A 19,435-nucleotide genomic window follows, 5' to 3' on the forward strand; every position below is an offset into this window, starting at 1 on the left:
AAGTCCTCACAGCGGAGGCCAAACTGAATGGCCCCAAGGTAGCCACTTTCGGCCCCTCGGCCACTTCCCCGGCCTCACGCCCTAGGAAACAGCCCCTCAGGCACCGCACTACCCGCCGCCGACCTCCTATTCCAGGCCCTTCCGGGAGTCGCCGCCCTTTGCCCCCGGAAGTAGGCGGGAGAGGAAGCAGCTGGTGATGCTGGAACAACATGGCTGTCCCGGCGCCAGTCGGCCCCTCGGGCTCCCGCTGTCCTCCGCTGGTCGCCGGCGTCCGGCTGCTCCCACTGCTGGGGCTGCTGCAGCTGCTGGCTCAGCCCGGCCTGGGCCGCGTCCACCACCTGGCGCTCAAGGTGAGGCCGGCCAGGGCCGGCCAGGGCCGGGCGAGGGGCGGAGGCCGAGGCCTCTCTCCTGGGCTGGGGGCAGCTTTGGCCCACGGTGGGGGGAGTCTCAGCGATCGCCCTCACCCCTTTTTTCCCCCGGCGCGGCCTTTCTCTGAGAGGGCTCTTTTGGGAACTGTGGGAATGGCGGGGGTCCTCGGGCCGTCTGGAAGAGGCAGGAAGATTCGAGCTGAGTCTCAGAGGGGAAGGGGCTGAACTGCGGCGTTAATCCCCGAGATTGCGGAAGCCGCGCTTGCAGTCCCTGCTGGCTTCCCTAGGTTCCTAGCTGGTAGCGACCAGCTCTTCCCCCTCCCTTTGCACCTCTAACTTTTATCCCCGACTTCGCTTGTCGGCGGTGTCCACTTTTCATTCTCTTGTGCCCCTTGAAGGTATGCGAAACCTTAGCCTCAGTTTCCCGGTGCGGCTTAGGGCGCCGTCTGGACTGACGAAAGCGGGAATCTCCAGGAGGAATTTCAAATCTTGCTGGAAATACACGACCGAGAATTTGAAACCAACATTAAAAATGTGTTTCTAATTAGAGAGCCTGCCCTCTTCTCCCTCACTCATGTCGTTGTCTGAAGAGATCTATGATGGGCCTGGAATGATCCTTTGGATCTTACTTTGTAACTCACAGCTAACAGCCATCTAAGGCTAAAACGTGCCTCCAGGCGGTTCAGCAGGTTAATATATTTGGGGAGTAGAAAAGTTGTTATGACCCAAAGCCTTGTACGTGTTTTTCAAAATGTATAATTTTCTAAGAAGTTGTAGGATTATAGGAGGTTCGTCTTACTAAACACATCACTTTAACAAACCATGGAGCATTGTATTTTGTGAAGGTAGAATTTAAAGACTATAGAATGCAGATTAAAAGGCCTGGCCAGACCCATGCACCAACTTTTGGTTCTCGTTGTTTGTAAGTAAAAATTATCCTGATTAAAATGGTTCTTAAGTGCAGGGAGATAGGTGAGTATTGACTCCTTTTGAGAATCTGTTGAAATCTATAGAACCTCTCCCCAGAGAAGTGCAGGTAGAAATGTAGACAAAACATTCTTGGGGAATTTCTGGGACTTTTTAATTCTACTGAAGTTTACCCCGTGGCAAGGCTTATGACTCCAACTTAAAGAACTCCTGATTTTCAGAATGCTTTCATTTTATAGGTTAGGATCCTTAAATTATGTAGAGTAACTGAATTCAGATAGGTTATAAATTAGAGACAAAGCTAGTAATAGGACACACTGGGCCATGTCTCTTGGCTCCCAATCCAGTGCTCTTTCTATATTTCTAGAATTAAAATGTCAGGTGGTCAGCATCACTGGGTACATACTGACAGTGTTGGTAGAGATAAAAACATATATTGACCTCAGTGGTAGAAACACACTGAATTGGTGTAATTCTGGTAATTGCTTTCTTCCTGTTGTGCTAAATTACTTAATGTTTTTCATCCGTGTACATATTTCATAAGTATAACGGTGGTCGTTCCATAATAACACTGTAGTGGTTTCTTTTCTGTTAAAGTAAATATTCTGACTTCTTCCCCAAGGAAACAGAAGTCACCTGAAAGGAGCCCCTCAAAACAGCAGCATTAGATTGTCTTCACACGGAGCTTGAACTCACGACCCTGAGATCAAGAGTCAGACATTGAACTGACTAAGCCACCCAGGTGCCCCAGATTCCTTCTCTTTCTTTAGGCTCCGTTTTATAAAATACCTTAATGAGGTTCAGTTTACATTTCATGAAATTCACCCGTTTTAAGTGTACAGTTCAGTAAATTTGTTGAGTTGTGCAACTGTCACCACAGTCCAGCTGCAGAACGTTTTTATCCCCACCAAAAGATCCCTTGTGCTGATTTGTAGTTCATTCCCATTCCCACACCCAGCCCCAGGCAACCTCTAATCTCCTTTCTGACTCTATAGATTTGCCCTTTCTGGATATTTCATATAAATGGAATCACACAATATAGCGTCTTTTGTGTCTGTAGCTTTTACTTAAACTTTTGAGGTTCATCCATGTGTACCAGGTATTAGTAACCTATTCCTTTTTTGTGGCTGAATACTATTCCATTGTGTGGAGAGACTGCATTTTTTTCTTCTTGATTCACCGCATGATAATATTTGGGTTTTTTTTTTTTTTTTCCCCGTTTCTTGGCTATCGTGAATAATGCTGCTACAGACATTCACATGTGTGTCTTTGCGTGGACATGTGTTTTCTAGTTTAATGTATTCTTCTATCCTTTAACTGTTAATTGGACTAGAGGCTTGATCATGTTCGGGATTGATTCTTTTGGCAAGACCACTTCATAGTTAGTGCTGTGTTCTTGCATTGGGAGACGTGGTGTCTGATTGTCTGTCTTTCTGTCATGTTGATGTCCAGGGCTTACACTTCTGTGTTCATTAGTCTTTAGTCTTTCCAGGCTGCTGTAACAATACCGCAGATTGGGTAGCTTATAAACAACATAAATTTATTTTTTAGACTTCTAGAGGCTGGGATTCCAAGATGGGATTCTTGCTTTGTTGTGGGCCCTCTTCCTGGCTCATAATGCTGTCTACTTGCTGTACCTGAATGGTGGAAGGGATGAGGGATCTCTGTGGGGTTTCTTTTACAGGACACATTCCATTCATGAAGGCTCAGCCCTCATGACATGAGTTCCTCCCAAAGACCCTACCTCCTAATACCATTATCTTTGGGGACTAGGATTTCAACACATGGATTTTGGGGCAACACAAACATTCAGACCATAGCAGTTAGGCATTTGATCTGTAATTATACTGTCCGGTGTCAAAATATAGGACCGTCTTGATTAAGTTCTATGTCTGTCATGTAGTAGATCTTGTTATATTTCTCAAATATGGCACAGGAGACAAAGGAAAAAGTATCAAGGTGCAAACAAGTGTTACTCCTTAGGCACTCATATGCTCAGGGAGCATAGACTGCTGGTGTTAGTCATGATCCCACAGGCCATCCAGGCATGGAGGTTTCAGACCAGCAAAGCAAACAGATGTGGTCCTCTATATTCTGAGTATAGTATAGACTTCCTTTTTTTTTTTTTTTTTTAGGATTTTATTTGTCAGAGAGAGGGAAAGAGAGAGCACAAGCATGGGGAACAGCAGGCAGAGGAGGTACACATGAGCCTGGAGGTCGTGCTGAGATGTGTGGATTTTACTTTGTGCGAGGAGAAACATGCCTTGGTTTTTGGCATAATGGAACAGTTCCGTGGAGAAGGGACATTAAAGCGGAGACCTGGAGAGTAAGAATGTGCCAGGGTGAGGGAGTGGGGTAGGGTTAGACTGTGTGTGGAAGAGAAGGCAAAGAGATTGGTGTTCACTTGCTGTTCCGACCCTCAGTTTCCTCATCTGTAAAGTAGGAATGATGCTTGTTCTCTCACGGGGTAGTTACAAGGCTTAGGTACATTTATGTGAAACATAGCACTGAGTATTAGAACCAACCAAATAGTAATTCATTAATTCCGCATTTATTAAATGCCTACTATGTGGGGGGCACTAGAAATGCAAAAATGAGACAGGCACAGAAACAGGTAGTTGTGTTTTGGGTTTTGTTGTTGTTTGTTTTCTCAGTAAACTCTCTGCCCAACATGGAGCTAGGACTCACCACCCCGAGCTCAAGAGTCACGTGCTCTAACAACTCAGCCAACCAGGCACCCCTCTTTTGCCTGTTTTCTAATTGGATTTTTTTATTGTTGAGTTTTGACAGTTCTTTATATATTCTAGATACTATGTTTTTGTCAGATATGTGCTTTGTGCCCCAGAAACAAGTAGCTTTGTTACAGCATTGTGTTTTTAATAGCCATGCCCTGAAATGGGTGGGGGTGGGGTGGGGGGAGGCAGAATCTTGAACATTTTCTAAGAGTGTAAGACAGGGAAGATTTTCTGTAAGAGGTAGCATCTGAGTGGACTCTCAAGACTTTACATGCTAGGAAGAGGAATTAGCTGAGAGAAGCATATGGAAAGAGATAGTCCAGTCAGAGTGGGCAGCCTCATGAGCATGGTGACAAGAAATAGTCCACTGTCATGGTGTTGGTGGATAAGGAGTGAAGAGGTAGGCCATTGTGCTATGTGAAGGCATTTGAATCCTGTCTGTAGCATTCAGGGAGCCACTGAAGTTTTTTTAGGTTGGGAGTGATTGTGTTTACATTTTCTTTTCTTTCCTACGTTTTATATTGTTTTGAGAGGGAGAGTGTGTGTGAGCAGGGGGCAGGGGCAGGGCACGGGGAGAGGGAGAGAGAGAATCCCAAGCAGGTTCCATGCCCAGTACAGAGCCCAGCGTGGGGCTCAGTCTCACGACCCCGAGATCATGACCTGAGCTGAAATCAAGAGTCAGATATTTAACCAGCTAAGCCACCCAGGCGCCCCTGAGTTGACATTTTAGGTAGGTTTCTGTGGACAGTTGATCAGGAGGGCAGGACTGGAAGCAAGCGGTAAGGATACACAGGGTCTAGGTACAAGATTAGGGCCTAAAGTAGGGCATTGTGCAGAGGAGGGAGAAGAGGGTACAGACAACTAGCTTTTTTTTTTTTTTAAGATTTATTTTAAGTTTAAGATCTTATTCTTAATTTTAAGGATAAAATTTTTAAAGATTTTATTCTTAAGTAATTTCTGCCCCCAACATGAGGCTCAAACTCAACCCCGAGATTAAGAGTCAGACACTCTATCAGCTGAGCCAGCTGAGTGCCCTGACCACTAGCTATTTAGAAGGTAAATGAGGGACAGATGTAGTGGGAAAGGAGGGGATGGCATCTAGGTTGCTGGCAGAGGTTATGAAGGGAGATGCTGCTTCCACCACCTATCAGGCTGTAGGAGGACGACCAGGTGATACTGTGAATGTGGCTTCATGGTTGGGAAGGGAGCAAAGGAGCAGGATGGGTATCTGTACTCAGATTGCAAACGTATGTTCCCACCCTCCTACTCACATTCATGGTGGAAGGATTAAGTTTGGGGATATAATTATCGAACTGGCATATTTTGCGGGACATGAGGGGCAGCTCCTGTGTAATTACCCATTAGCATAGCTGAATTACTCCTTTTCCTCTTATTAAACCAATGGAGTGAAGCATTGTTTGGCTTGAGCACATGCTGCTCTGTAGGTAATTGGTGTGGCCAAAACACAGCAGGTTTCCCTTTCGTTCGGGCGTGGATAATGGGAACATATGGGTTGATCTGGGTCTTCGTCCTTTTTCATACCTTTTCCTACCTTCTTTTAAGCACCCAGGTGGCATAGTCTACAGCACTTTGAAGGTTATTTTAACACCAGTACCTGCCATTTGAGCTAGAGACTCCTAACCTCAGTGTTTGCTTTAAATGGTTCCTTACACGGACCTTTCAGGGTTTCATCTCTCTCTCTCTCTCTCTCTTTTTTTAAGATTTTATTTATTGAGAGAGAAAGAGAAAGTGAGCGAGCAAGAGAGAGAGCGCACACACGTGCACATGAGCAGGGGGAGGGGCAGAGGGAGAAGCAGACTCCCCACTGAGCAGGGCGGCCGACCCGGGTTCTGGGATCATGACCTGAGCTGAAGGCAGACGCTTAACTGACCAAGCCACCCAGGCGCCCCTGATTTCTTCTAAGTACTACTGTGTATCAAGCATCCGGTCTTCAGCATGTGTGTATGAGCACATAACAGGCCCTTTTAAAACTGACGACTCTTTGGTGGCATACGTGCTAGTTTGCTTTCTTCTGAAAATACTAGTGCAGAGGAATCAAATATCTGATAGCTAGAGTTTTTAATATAGTCGCCCTGGAAAAGTCTACTGATCGTTTCGTCTTTTTTCCCCCAACTTTTATTGGCCCTGCGCCTTCCCCTGCTGCTGTTAGACATTTTTGTTTCTTCTTTTTTTGTCTCCCTCATATGTAGTTTACTACTTTTTTAACTAGTAGAAAAACACTTGGAGTCAAAAAATCTTGTCTGGACCAGCTAGTGGGTTCTCTTTTCCTTCACCTCTTTAGTTGAAGGAGAAGACATATGTGGGCCGGGTAATTAAGACTTAAATACTTCAGTGTGAATGATTAGGAAGATGGATATTTCTGTATCGGTATCTACTGCACTGACTAGCGTCCCTCCAAAATTATTATCTACCCAGAACCTCAGAATGTGCCGTATTTGGAAATAGGCTGTTTGCAGAAGTAAGTAGCAAAGATTAGGTCATACTGGATTGGGATGGGCCCTCCTTGCAAAATGACTGGTGTCCTTACAAGAAGAGACGCACCCAGGAAGGAAGAAGGCCATGTGAAGGCAGAAGCAGAGACCGGGGTGAGGCATCTGCACGCAAAGCAGATCCACGGGTTGCCCGCAGCCACCAGAAGCTCAGAGGACACAGGGAAGGTTTTTCCTTAGAGCCTTTAGAGACATCTGTAGCGGTGTGATGCGGCGATGATCATAAGTGGATAGAGCAGATCCCTCTCTGCATGAGTACGCAGACCCCACTGCCCCCTGATCCCACCAGCCTTACATGGCGGATCTTCCTTAAATCAGTGGCCATAGCCCTGTTGCACAAACTGCTTTGTGATGCCCCCCTCACCCCCAAAAGTATCTGAAAAGTTTTGGGAAATTGAGAGAGGATCTTCCTTACCCATGCTGTGCCTCATCTCAGGGCCATGGACTGTTCGCTGGTCCATCCTAGTAAACCTCAGACCCTTCCTGGGCAGCCTCCAAAACTGTGGTCATTATGTAAAATAATGTGGTTAGCCTTGTCTGCCCAGAGTATTGCTCAGGTTGGTCTAGAAGGGGATACAGGGGCGCCTGGGTGGCTCAGTCGTTTAAGCATCCAACTCTTGATTTGGGCTCAGGTCATGATCTCAGGGTTGTGAGATCAAGCCCTGTGTCGCGCTCAGTGCTAGGCAATGGAACCTGCTTAAGATTCTCTCTTCTCTCTCTCTGAGAAAAGGAAAGGAAAGGATACAGCATGTTCTTGTAGCTGTGCGAGGTCAGACCCAATACCTGGGCCTTGGGAGCATGGAAGAGAGCTTAGTCAAGGCAGCCGACAGCTCATCCAAGGCAGCATGGAGTGAGACAGGAAGAGAGCTGGGCACGTGTGACACTGAGCCAGATGCTGTTGGTACATTCAATGTTGTTTTAAATCTTTCGTCCCTCTTAAGTGTGCTGCCAGAAGTGTAGTATGTGAGACTGCTGTGTGCACGGGAAGGTTGAGACCACTGGTCCACTTACATGTTCTAGGCTCACTTGGAAACGAGGTGTCCTATAGAATCTGTTTCAAGTGGTGGTCATAGCTACTTGGTATTAAAGTATCCTGTATAACCTAGAGACTGTGCTGATGTTGGATGTTTTTATTCTCTGACTCCTTGTAGCAGCCTGTTGAGATAAATGTCTTTGTCCCTGCTTTATGAGTTAGGGAAACAGAACTCGGGTTACGTAAGTGGAGGTGACAGAATTTGAGCCCAGGATCAGGGCTCCTTCCATCTTACCACTCGTGCCAGGCAAGCAGCCCTCAGTGACTGTCACTCAGGAGAGCCCTGGTGGCCAGGACCCCAGACTTCTGTGTTTTGTATTTTTTTCAGTTAGGTTAGCTGTCAGAATTTTGCTTTTTTTTTTTTTTTAAGATTTTATTTATTTATTTGACAGACAGAGATCACAAGCAGGCAGAGAGGCAGGCAGAGAGAGAGGAGGAAGCAGGCTCCCTGCTGAGCAGAGAGCCCAATGCGGGGCTCGATCCCAGGACCCTGAGATCATGACCTGAGCCAAAGGCATACGCTTAATGACTGAGCCACCCAGACGCCCCAGAATTTTGCTTTATTGAGTCTATTTGACCTCATTCCTTTTGTGAGTTGCTGTCTGAAATCAATGAGCCAAGAGTTTGCATATTAAGCTCCGTGGGGGAGCGTCTCCTCTCATCAGTAGTGGGCAGGCAGCGAATGGTAGATGGTAGTACCCTTGTTTCTCTCTGTTGTAGGGAAATTGATCATGCGTGCCTTTTGCTAAAAGACATTTTTGCGTACCTTTGAGATCTGGTACTGGTTTTCATCAGAGGTCGCAGGTGTGGATGCTGTTGGAGCTGAGTAGAAGCCGTGTGTGCCGGCGCCGGGAGACCTCAGGGAGACCCAGGAGACCTCAGGGAGACCCGGGAGACCTCAGGGAGCGTGACCTGCAGAGCGCGTGCTTCTGCGGACGCTGCTGCTTCTCCGCTTTTGCTGCATTGGAATGTGCCTGAGACATGCTGAATCTTGTGGTTCTCTTTTTGTTCCCTCAAGAAAAGTTAGAAATTCCGGCATTTAGGTGATACTAGCTAGCAACTACTTGAGATTAAAAAACAAACAAACTAACATGTTGGCCAAATCTGACACATTTACAGGCCGTGCCATCTGTGGACTGCCAGGTGGTGATCTGTTTAAAATGAAGCCAGGTAGGTGACCTTCGGCTGGCTCAGTGAAGTGTTGCTGTGTTTGTTCTCTTAAGTTCAGTTGATGAGAACAATTAGATTAAAGTCTCTTTCCTCCACTTGCTTTATATTTGAAAGCAATTTAATGTGAAATTGTTGACAAAGTTAAGGTAGAAGCATTTTTTTGTATTTTCAATTTTATTTTATTTTTATTTAATTTTTTAAAAGGATTTTATTTATTTATTTGTCAGAGAGAGTGAGAGTAAGCAGGACAAGCAGGGGGTGCGGCAGGCAGAGGGAGAAGCAGGCTCCCCATCGAGCAAGGAGCCCGATGTGGGACTCCATCCTAGGACCTTGGGTTCATGATCTCAGCTGAAGGCAGACACTTAACCATCTGAGCCACCCAGGCATCCCTATATTCTCATTTTTAGAAGAACAGGATTATCCGTGCAAAACAACTATTAATAAGATGAGAAAAGAAGAAAATACACCAAAATAGTAATTGTCTTTAGGGATTATGAGTGTTTTTTCCTATTTCATGTTCAGGTCAGATCTTTCTCCTGAAGCTCTGGATAGCTAAATCCATCTCCCCACTTTTTTTTTTTTTTTTTAAGATTTTATTTATTTATTTGACAGAGAGAGAGACAGCGAGAGAGGGAACAGAAGCAGGGGGAGTGGGTGAGGGAAAAGCAGGTTTCCCGGCAAGTAGGGAGCCCGATGGAGGGCTTGATCCCAGGACCCTGGAATCATGACCTGAGCCAAAGGCAGATGCTTAACGACTGAGCCATCCACGCACCCCATCTCCCCACTTCCGTCCAGTTGTCTTCTAAGCGTCTCTACATGTTGGAAACCCATTTGTCCTTCCACTCCGTCACCCCCATCCTGTCTACCCTCCAGATGGTCTTCCGTTGGTAACTGGGACCACCAGCCACTCATTTTCTCAAGCCTAAAATCTTTCCATGACTTCTCCTCACTGAATTCCGTGGATGTGAGGTCCAGGCCATCCTTCTACTTCGTGGGCCGATGTGGTCTCCTTCTAGCTGGTGTCCCAGCGTTAGTCCACTTTGTATTTGTTCTGTAGCTGGAGTGACCTGTCCAAACACTAAATCCAGTTATGTCACTGCCCTTTTCTGCCCATTAGGGGCACCCTCTTCCCCTTAGGAGGGAGCTCACAGTCTAAGCAGGGCAGCCCGTCTCTCTGTGAGCTGGCCTCCTCTCTCATCTCACTGCCAGTCATCCAATTTCTCAGCCCATAAGTGTGCTGCTTGGTGAATTTTCTTACGACTGAACACAGGTCAAGAAACAGGATGTCACTAGCACCCGAGAAGCCCCCTGGTTCTCCTTTTGGTCACCAAAAGTCCTGAAATAGCCAACACACATCTAAACAGAAGAGAGGTCTTGCCTTACTTGGTTTCAGATCATAAAGCCATATGATACTGTAGCGAGAATCAGACAGATCAATCGGACAGAGTAGGAAGCATTACCTCTTAATGAGATCTTGATGCATAATAGAGGTGGCGCCACAGAGCAGTGGAAGTTAGGACAGATTGCTCTGAAATAGTCTTAGGACCAGTGGCTTTCCATATGGGGAGAAAAAAATGAAATCGAGAACTACCTTACACAAAAATATATTCCTGGTAGATTAAAGATCAAAACATGAAAGCGACCCTTAAACTTTTAGAATAATGTATTATTACTATTTTATGACCTTGAATAGAGAAGGATATTTCTAAAAAAGAAAGAAAGATTTTAAAAATACTATCAGGAAATGAGGTGCCTCCGTGGCTAAGTGAGTTAAAGCCTCTACCTTCGGCTTGGGTCATGATCCCGGGATCCTGGAATCGAGCCCCACATCTGCCCCTCTGCTTAGAAGGAAGCCTGCTTCCTCCTCTCTCTCTCTGCCTGCCTCTCTGCCTAATTGTGATCTCTGTCTATCAAATAAATAAATCTTAAAAAAAAAATAAAAATACTGGGGTACCTGGTTGGCTCAGTGGGTTAAAGCCCCTGCCTTCGGCTCAGGTCATGATCTCAGGGTCCTGGGATGGAGCCCTCCATCGGGCCCTCTGCTCAGCAGGGAGCCTGCTTCCTACCCCCACCCCACTTTGCCTGCCTCTCTGCCTACTTGCGATTTCTGTCTGTCAAATAAATTAAATTAAAAAAATAAAAATACCATCAGGAATAAAGATTGATAGGTTTTGTCCTTCAAAATTGAAAAAAAAAAAAGTAGGGTAGAAGATACTACACAATTAAAGATAAAGGTGAAAGACTGGGGGAAGACACCTGCAACATCAAAGTCAAAGCTTAGGAGACAGAATGTATAAAGAACATTAAAAATCTAAAAGGAAAGTGGTAGAGGCTCTAAAAAAGGCATTTTGCTAAAGAAAAACCCAAATGCCTACTAAACAGATAAGGTGCTCAGACTCCTGAAGTAGCAGCAGCTAGACCAGCATCAGCACGATTTCTCCCGAGACTGGGCGAACCTGAAACACCAGATTTCAGTGAGGATATAAGGAAACTCATATACTTTGGAGATTGTTTGGCGATTTCTAGTAAGCTGAAAGTATGCGCACTCCGTGTCCCAGGATTTTCACATCTAGGTGTATATAGTCTCAGTCCCCACACAAATATGCGTAAGAAAATGTGTACGGTGATGTTCATAACAGCATTGTGATGGCTAAAGATTGGAAATTACCTGAATGTACATGGATGGGGAAGTGGATGTACAGATCTCCCTTGACTCACCTTTGAGTCCTGATAAATCCACTGTAAGTTGAAAATGTCAGAAGTTGAAAATGCATTTAATACACCTAACCTACCGAACATCAGAGCTTAGCCTGGCCTGCTTTAAACTCTTAGAGCGCTTAACCTGCATCTGGGCAAAATCACCTTACACGCGGCCCGTTTATAATAAAGTGCAGAATATCTCGTGTAGTGTATTGGATACTGTACTGAAAGTGACAAGCAGAGTGGTTGTCAGTGTAGGAGTTGGTTTTCATTGTGATCGCAGGGTTGCCTGAGCAGCAGCTTGCTGCCACTGCCCAGCAGGATCACACACACCTCCAGCCTGGGAAGAGAGCCGAGTTTAAAATTTGAAGTATGGTTTCTACTGAATGCTTATCACTTTTGTGCCGTTGTAAGGCCAAAACATTGTAAGTCGAACCCTTGTAGATTGGAACTGCCTGTATTGTGATGTACGTGTGATGGACTATAAGCAGGTAAAATGAGGAACTAGAGCGTGTTAAGTGTATCAACACAGAAATGTCCTCAAAAAGCACAATGTCTGGAAATGCAAATTGTAGAAGTACTTATACATTATGACACAGTATAGCCAAATTTTTAAAACACAGAATGATACTATGTGGTATTTATGGATATGGATTGGTCTATTAAAAGTATTTTACTTATTTTTTTGTCTTTTTTTCTTTTTTTATTACTCTTATTAACATATATGTATTATTTGCCCCAGGGGTACAGGTCTGTGAATCGTCAGGCTTACACACTTCACAGCACTCACCATATTAGTAAAAGTATTTTAAAAGGAAAAGTAAGAACACACCCAGCCAGTTCATGAGCATGGGGAGGGGTATGGGAGGAGGTCAGGGTTAGACAGAGGTACAAAGGTGCTTCTCTTTGTCACCAATGTTTCATTCCTTCCCTCTTTCCTACCCTTCCCTTCCTGTGGATCCAAAGCAACTATAATAAAGACATTTAATAAGTCTGGAGAGTGGGTAAACGCATATTTGTTGTTACTTTTACTTTTGTATAGCTGGGAGGATGGCAAGCCTCCTGAGACCAAGAGCTGGCTTGTCTGGCTGTCCTTTGGTGCACAGTGCCCGGCACATGGTGGGGTTCAGCAGGTGTGTGTTAGATGAGGGGAGGAATGCCTCTCTGTGTCCCAGCTTTTCTCCAGTGAGCACTTACTGGTGGAGAAGGTATTGTTGGCATGTTTGTAAAAATAGGAATTCTCTGAACCTGGATAGTGGGCTTGTGAGTGCTCAGTAATACACAACCAATCTTGTTTGTTTGTTTTTTTAAGATTTTTAAAAAAGATTTCATTTATTTGAGAGAATGAGCAGAGGAAGAGAGAGAGAGAAGCAGACTCACGAGCAGGAAGCCTGATATGGGGCTCTGTTTTTTTTTTTTTTTTTTTTTTGGTTTATTTTTTTAGTTTATTTATTTATTTTATTTTTTTCAGAGAAGGAGAGAGCACAGTTGGGGAGAGAGCAGAGGGAGAGGGAGAGGGAAAAGCAGACTCCCCTCTGAGCAGGGAGCTGGACACGGGGCTCAGTCCCAGGACCCAGAGCTGAAGGCAGGGTCTTAACGGACTGAGCCAGCCAGGTGCCTGACAACAGTCTTGTTACGGATGACACCAAATAGTAAGACTATATGTTGTGACTCTGCTGATACCTTTCTAACTAACATATATTTTTTTTAAGTTTTTTGTTTGGTTGGGTTTTTTTTAGTAATCCCCACACCAACGTGGGGCTCAAACTCAGGACGCCAAGATCGAGAGTTGCGTGCTCTGTGGACTGAGCCAGGCAGGCACCCCGACATTTACAATTTCTAAAAGTTAGGTTTGATTGTAAAAACTATCCTACAACTCACTCTCAGAAGTCAAATAAAAATGGTTTTGTGAATATAATACTTCATTTTCAGAGGCATAGTTTATAGAAAACAAAAAGTGTTTTGGTTGGGTACGTGTAAATTAGAACACCATGAGTTACAATCACCTTTTTTTTTTTTTTTAAAGATTTTATTTATTTGACACAGAGAGAGCAATCACAAGTAGGCAGAGAGGCAGGCGGGGCAGGGCGGGGGGGGGGGGGGAAGCAGGCTCCCTGCTGAGCAGAGAGCCCGATGCAGGGTTTGCGAGGGGCTTGTGGGACTCAGTCCCAGGACCCCGAGATCATGACTTGAGCTGAAGGCAGGGGCTTAACCCACTGAGCCACCCAGGGTGCCCCTACAGTCGCCTTTCATAAATCATCTGGAACAGCAACATAGTATTTAGTGTGTGAGGGGTGACTTTTTACTTTTTGCTGATCCAGAAGCTTGACTAATACAAGAGGGCCAGGAGCATGTAGAAGAGACCTTTCTGCTCCGGTCCCCTCGGTTGGGTTCTATGTCATTTTTCCACAGAACATTAATGATCTTCATAGGCGCATTCCCCACTTAGAGGTTTTTCTTTCTTCTTGTCTTTTTTTTGGAGTAATCACACTGTATAAAATCTAAGATCAGGTTTTGTGCAGAGCTCTTCAGTGACTTTTAAGCCAAAGAGCAGCCACGCTGGCCTCCTGTTGTCGTCCTCCATCTGCCGAGCTCCGGGCCGGTGCAGTGGCCTGGAACACCGTTCGCGCTGCCGTGCCCACACTGCCCTCCTGTCTCTGCCTGGAGGTGCCTCCCCTGTGAAGCTTTCCAGGACCACCTGCCTCTAAGTGGCCCAGAGGCCCACTGTCCCGCTCTCCTCCTCTCCCTCCCCTGCACTTTTTGTCTGCAGAACTCCTCACAGGCGGATAGACCACGGCCTTTACTCCATGTTCTCACCTGCTCTCTGCACTAGAGTATAAGCTCAACAGGGCGGGCTTTTTTTCCCATCTTAGTGCTGCGTTCAAAAAAACTTAAGAGCAGTGCCTGTGGGTACTCAGTAAATACTTGTTGAATGAGTGTCCTTGTCTTTTTCATTTATTATCTTAGCTTTTTTTTTTTTTTTAAGTAGGCTCCCTGTACAATATGGGGCTTAAATTCACCACCCTGAGATTAAGTGTTATCTGCTCTACCAACTGAGCCAGCCAGGTCCCCCTCTCTCTTTATTTATTTATTTACTTATTTATTTTAAGGGTTGTATTTATTTATTAGAGCGCATGTGTGCACCAGTGGGAGAGAGTGAGTAGGAGCTGGTGGTGGGAGGGGCAGAGGGAAAGGGAGAAGCAGGCTCTGGGCTGAGCAGGGAGCCCAAAGCAGGGCTTGGTGGGTCGCAGGACCCTGGGATCATGACCTGAGCTGAAGGCAGACGCTTAAACCACTGAGCCACCCAGGCGCCACAGGCACCCCTCTCTTGCAGACATTTTTAAAATGTTGGTATATATGAGCCTACATCCTTTTTTTAGACCACTACAATAATATTTCGTTGTAAGGAGGACTCATAATTGATCTTGATTTTAGTTCTAACTAGAGCTGCTCTGAGTATCCTTGTAGATATATCTTGGTGTGTCAGCTCTCCTATTTCTGTGGTGTAGATTCCTAGGCATGGGATGACTTTAAATAGAAGGTACCAAACAGCCTGTAACTATAAGGTTCCATCAGTTCACACTTCCACGAGTAGCGTATAAGAATGTTCAGTGTTCATTTACCCACATACTTCACGACACCGCACACTGTAAGTCTTAGTAACTTCTACTAACCTGATAGGAGAAAGATGACCTCTCGTTTTAAGTTGACTGTTGGTGAAGTTCAAGATCTCAGCATGTTTATTACCTTTTAATTTCAGATTTTCTCTATAAGTCAGATATTTTAGGAAAACTTATTTTGTGAAGAATTTACTTCTGTGTGTGTGTATACGCTTAGATGCTAAGAACGTATTTGTGGTGGTAAAAATAAAGTGGCTTGCAAACAGAAAACAGGAAGAAGAGGAAAAAAATGCATGTCCATAATTATGACCTGAAACTGCACATTTAAAAAATATTTTTTTGATAAACTTTCTGGTTTAGAATTTTGATAAATTTTTTTTTGCCTTTTAAAAAAAATTTTTTTTAAAGATTTTATTTATTTATTATTCATCAAACTGATAACTTATTTCCTTGTTTGGGTTAGTATTTTTTGAGATTGTAATTGTGTTTCCACTGATTTCAGATAATCTAAGTCTACTAGGAAAGCCAGGAAAAACTACAAGTTTTTACGACCCACTGTATAAATATGTACCTGGGATCAGTCCTGTATTTTATGTTCCTGTAAACTTGACTTCTCATGGATGAACAATCTTGCTTAAATAACTTGATAAGCAGTTTATTGTGGTTAAGAACATACCATGTGATTATGGTTATGTTTTTTTAAGAAGCTCTTATCAGATATACACTGAAATATTAACAGATGAAATGACAGAACATCTGGGATTTGAGTTGATTTAGAATGAGATCCCATTTAGAAGAGATCGGGGTAGGGAGGAGTAGAGAGGATCAAAGTGGACGATGAGTTGATGGTTTGAAATTTTCTACAATAAAAAATTTTAAAATGAACAAAAGATATACTCTCTATTTGGTTGTAGAAGGTATGAGGTGGCCAAAACCACATGTTTGGGGTTTAAACACACCTGAGTTAGAATACTGGCTTTGGGGGCGCCTGGGTGGCTCAGTGGTTAAAGCCTCTGCCTTCGGCTCAGGTCATGATCCCAGGGTCCTGGGATCGAGCCTCACATTGGGCTCTCTGCTCAGCAGGGAGCCTGCCTCCTCCTCCTTCTCTCTCTCTGCCTGCCTCTCTGCCTACTTGTGATCTGTCTGTCAAATAAATAAAAATCTTTAAAAAAAAAAAAAAGAATACTGGCTTTGTCACCTATTAACAATATGATTTTAAGCACACTCTGAGCCTCTGTATCCTCATTTATAAAATGGGCATAACAACACCTGCCTTGTAGTGTTGTGATAAGAATAGAGTGGTAGTAGATGAAGCTCTTAAGCACAGTCGGCTCCAAGGTCAAGTGTTTGCAATCTGAAATCCTTGGGGAAACAGACAAATATTACTGCTATGTCAGTGCTAATAGAAATAGTAGGGGGGACCTGGCTGGCTGAGTTGGTGGAACACGCAAGTCTTGATCTCAGGGTTGTGAGTTCAAGTCCCACGTAGGTTGTAGAGATTACTTTACAAAAAAAAAAAAAAAAGAAAGAAAGAATAAGGTGGTTTTGAAAACGTAATTAAATCTTCATTGCTTGTGTCTGGTTTGGCCTTTTTTTTTTTTTTTAAGATTTTTTATTTATTCATTTGACAGATAGAGATCACAAGTAGATAGAGAGGCAGAGAGAGAGGAGGAAGCAGGCTCCCCGCTGAGCAGAGAGCCCGATGCGGGGCTCGATCCCAGGACCCTGGGATCATGACCCGAGCCGAAGGCAGAGGCTTTAACCCACTGAGCCACCCAGGCGCCCCTGGTTTGGCTTTTTAACTCTACTTTGGCACCCCCTCCTTGCCCGTCTCCTTTTGCTTTGCCGTCCTGTCTTCAAGAAACAGACCTTGCTGCTCCTTCTGGGAGAGTGTCTGGAGGAAGAAATTGAGTACTGAGTCTCTCACACTCCTACCCCGTTCCCAGATGCTGGCTGGAGCACTTTGGCACAGGAGGTATAGAATAGATGGGGCGTTTGTCCCAGAGTGCCCAGATCTCTGGCTTTCCCACGGTAGAAAGAGAGGTTTCTGTATTCCTGTTTGGTCAGGACTGACTAGTGGCGGTATTTTCTGGAACTGAGTATTTTTCACTTTTAGGGCTTCAGCCATAAGTGGTGTTTTGTAAATACTGGTTTATTTACACTGAATTGAGTCAAATACAGTTGAATGAGCAATTATGTTTGACCTTCCTGGTTCCTTCTAGTTTAAAAATGTTCATTTCTATGATTTATGTACGAAATAAGTTTCAGAGTCACTTCCATAAGTGTTATTTGACATGGCGTGATATGATAGATTCAGATGAAGATGGGGGTAGGTTAGGTGAGGGTCCCACCGATAATACTGGTAGATGGTAATACCGAAAAAAATTTTTTGATTTTTTTTTTTAAATTACAAGTTAATACATGACCATTATTGGGAATTTTAAAAATAGAGAAAAGTATAAAGAAAAATTGTTGCCTACCATCCCAATCTTTCCATAGTTTGGTGAATTTCTCTCAAATCATAAGTGTAAATACATTTGCTTTTTTTTTTTTTTTTCCACAAATTTAGCTTTTACTTTAGATCACTTGGATTTTGCTCTTTGCGTTTAATATTCTTCCTGGTGGGCGCCTGGGTGGCTCAGTGGGTTGGGCCGCTGCCTTCGGCTCGGGTCATGGTCTCGGGGTCCTGGGATCGAGTCCCGCGTTGGGCTCTCTGCTCAGCGGGCAGCCGCTTCCCTCTCTCTCTCTCTCTGCCTGCCTCTCCGTCTACTTGTGATCTCTCTCTGTCAAATAAATAAATAAAATCTTTAAAAAATATATATTCTTCCTGGTTTCTTGAGGCATAATTCACAAATAAAAATTATATGAATTTAAGCTGTATATACATTGATATACATTGTATATCAGATTACCACAGTCAAGCCGGTTACCGTGTCCATCGCCTCACATAGCTACCTTTTGTGTGTGAGAACAAGTGAGATTTACTTAGCAGATTTCAAGTGCGCAGTACCATATTGTTAACTCTAGTCCCCACGCTGTGCATTAGCTCTCCGAATTATTCATCCTGCGTATCTGGCACTTTGTACACTTTCACTAACATCTCTCCATTTCCCTCCATGCCCCCCCCCTTTGTAACCACTGTTCTGCTCTCTGCTTCTATGAATTCATGTTTTTAAATTTCACATATAAGTGACATCATGCAACATTTATCTTTCTGTGTCTGGCTTATTCTCCTTAGCATGATCTACACTGTTGCAAATAAGAAGATTTCATTGTTTTTTAAGGCCGAATATTAGTCCATGCTGTGCGTGTGTGCGTGAGTGCGTGAGTGCGCGCGGGGACACATGTTTTCTTTATGCTTTTACACTTGACGCTCTTTAGGTTGTTTCCATGCTTTGCGATTGTAAATAATGCAGCAAGGACTTGGGAGTGCAACTGTAGCTCTTCAAGATTCTGATTTTATTTCCTTTGGATGGATACCCAGAAGTGGGATTGCTGGATCATGTGATCGTCTTATTTTTAGTTTTTTAGTGATCTTCTATACTGTTTTCCGTAATGACTGTTAGCGTTTCCATTTCCACCAACAGTGTGCAGGAACCCTCTTTTCTCTACACCTCATCAACACTTGTTTTCTTATTTTTTTTTAATATTTTATTTATTTATTTATTTGACAGATCACAAGTAGGCAGAGAGGCAGGCAGAGAGAGAGGGGGAAGCATACTCCCTGCAGAGCAGAGAGTCCCACGAGGGGCTCAGTCCCAGGACCCCGGGATCATGACCTGAGCCGAAGGCAGAGGCTTTAACCCACTGAGCCACCCAGGTGCCCCAACACTTGTTTTCTTTTGACTTTTGATACTAGCCATTCTGATAGGTATGCAGTGGGTTTTTTTTTTTTTTTTTTTTTTTAAGATTTTATTTATTTGACAGAGATCACAAGTAGGCAGAGAGGCAGGCAGAGAGAGAGAGGAGGAAGCCGGCTCTCCACTGAGCAGAGAGCAGAGAGCCCGATCCCAGGCTTGATCCCAGGACCCCGGGATCATGACCCGAGCCGAAGGCAGAGACTTTAATCCACTGAGCCACCCAGGCGCCCCTACGCAGTGATCTCTCATTGTGGTTTTTTGGGGTTTTTTTTAAGATTTTATTTATTTATTTGACAGAGAGAGAGATCACAAGTAGGCAGAGAGGCAGGCAGAGAGAGAAAGGAGGAAGCAGGCTCCCTGCAGAGCAGAGAGCCGAATGCTGGGGCTCGATCCCAGGACCCTGGGATCATGACCTGAGCCTAAGGCAGAGGCTCAACCCACTGAGCCACCCAGGCACCCCTCATTGTGGTTTTAATTTCCATGTCCCTGATGGGTCGTGTTGAGCACATTTT

The 19,435-nt window shown here is 44.4% G+C and overlaps 1 protein-coding gene across 4 annotated transcripts in view; it reads left to right on the forward strand.

Annotated features, from left to right (window-relative positions):
• The window catches only part of GPR107 (G protein-coupled receptor 107), a 76,291-nt gene continuing 56,856 nt past the window's right edge, over positions 1-19,435 (forward strand). For 2 of the 4 annotated variants that reach the window (XM_047699130.1, XM_047699131.1), the window contains exon 1: positions 1-350. In XM_047699130.1, coding sequence (XP_047555086.1) covers positions 210-350 — 141 coding nt within the window. In that variant the 5' untranslated portion in view covers positions 1-209. The remainder of the gene's footprint in view (positions 351-19,435) is intronic. The other 2 variants (XM_047699133.1, XM_047699134.1) reach the window with 2 other exon arrangements.

This window comes from Lutra lutra, chromosome 13 (assembly GCF_902655055.1).
Source record: "Lutra lutra chromosome 13, mLutLut1.2, whole genome shotgun sequence".
NCBI classification, from domain to species: Eukaryota; Metazoa; Chordata; class Mammalia; order Carnivora; family Mustelidae; genus Lutra; species Lutra lutra.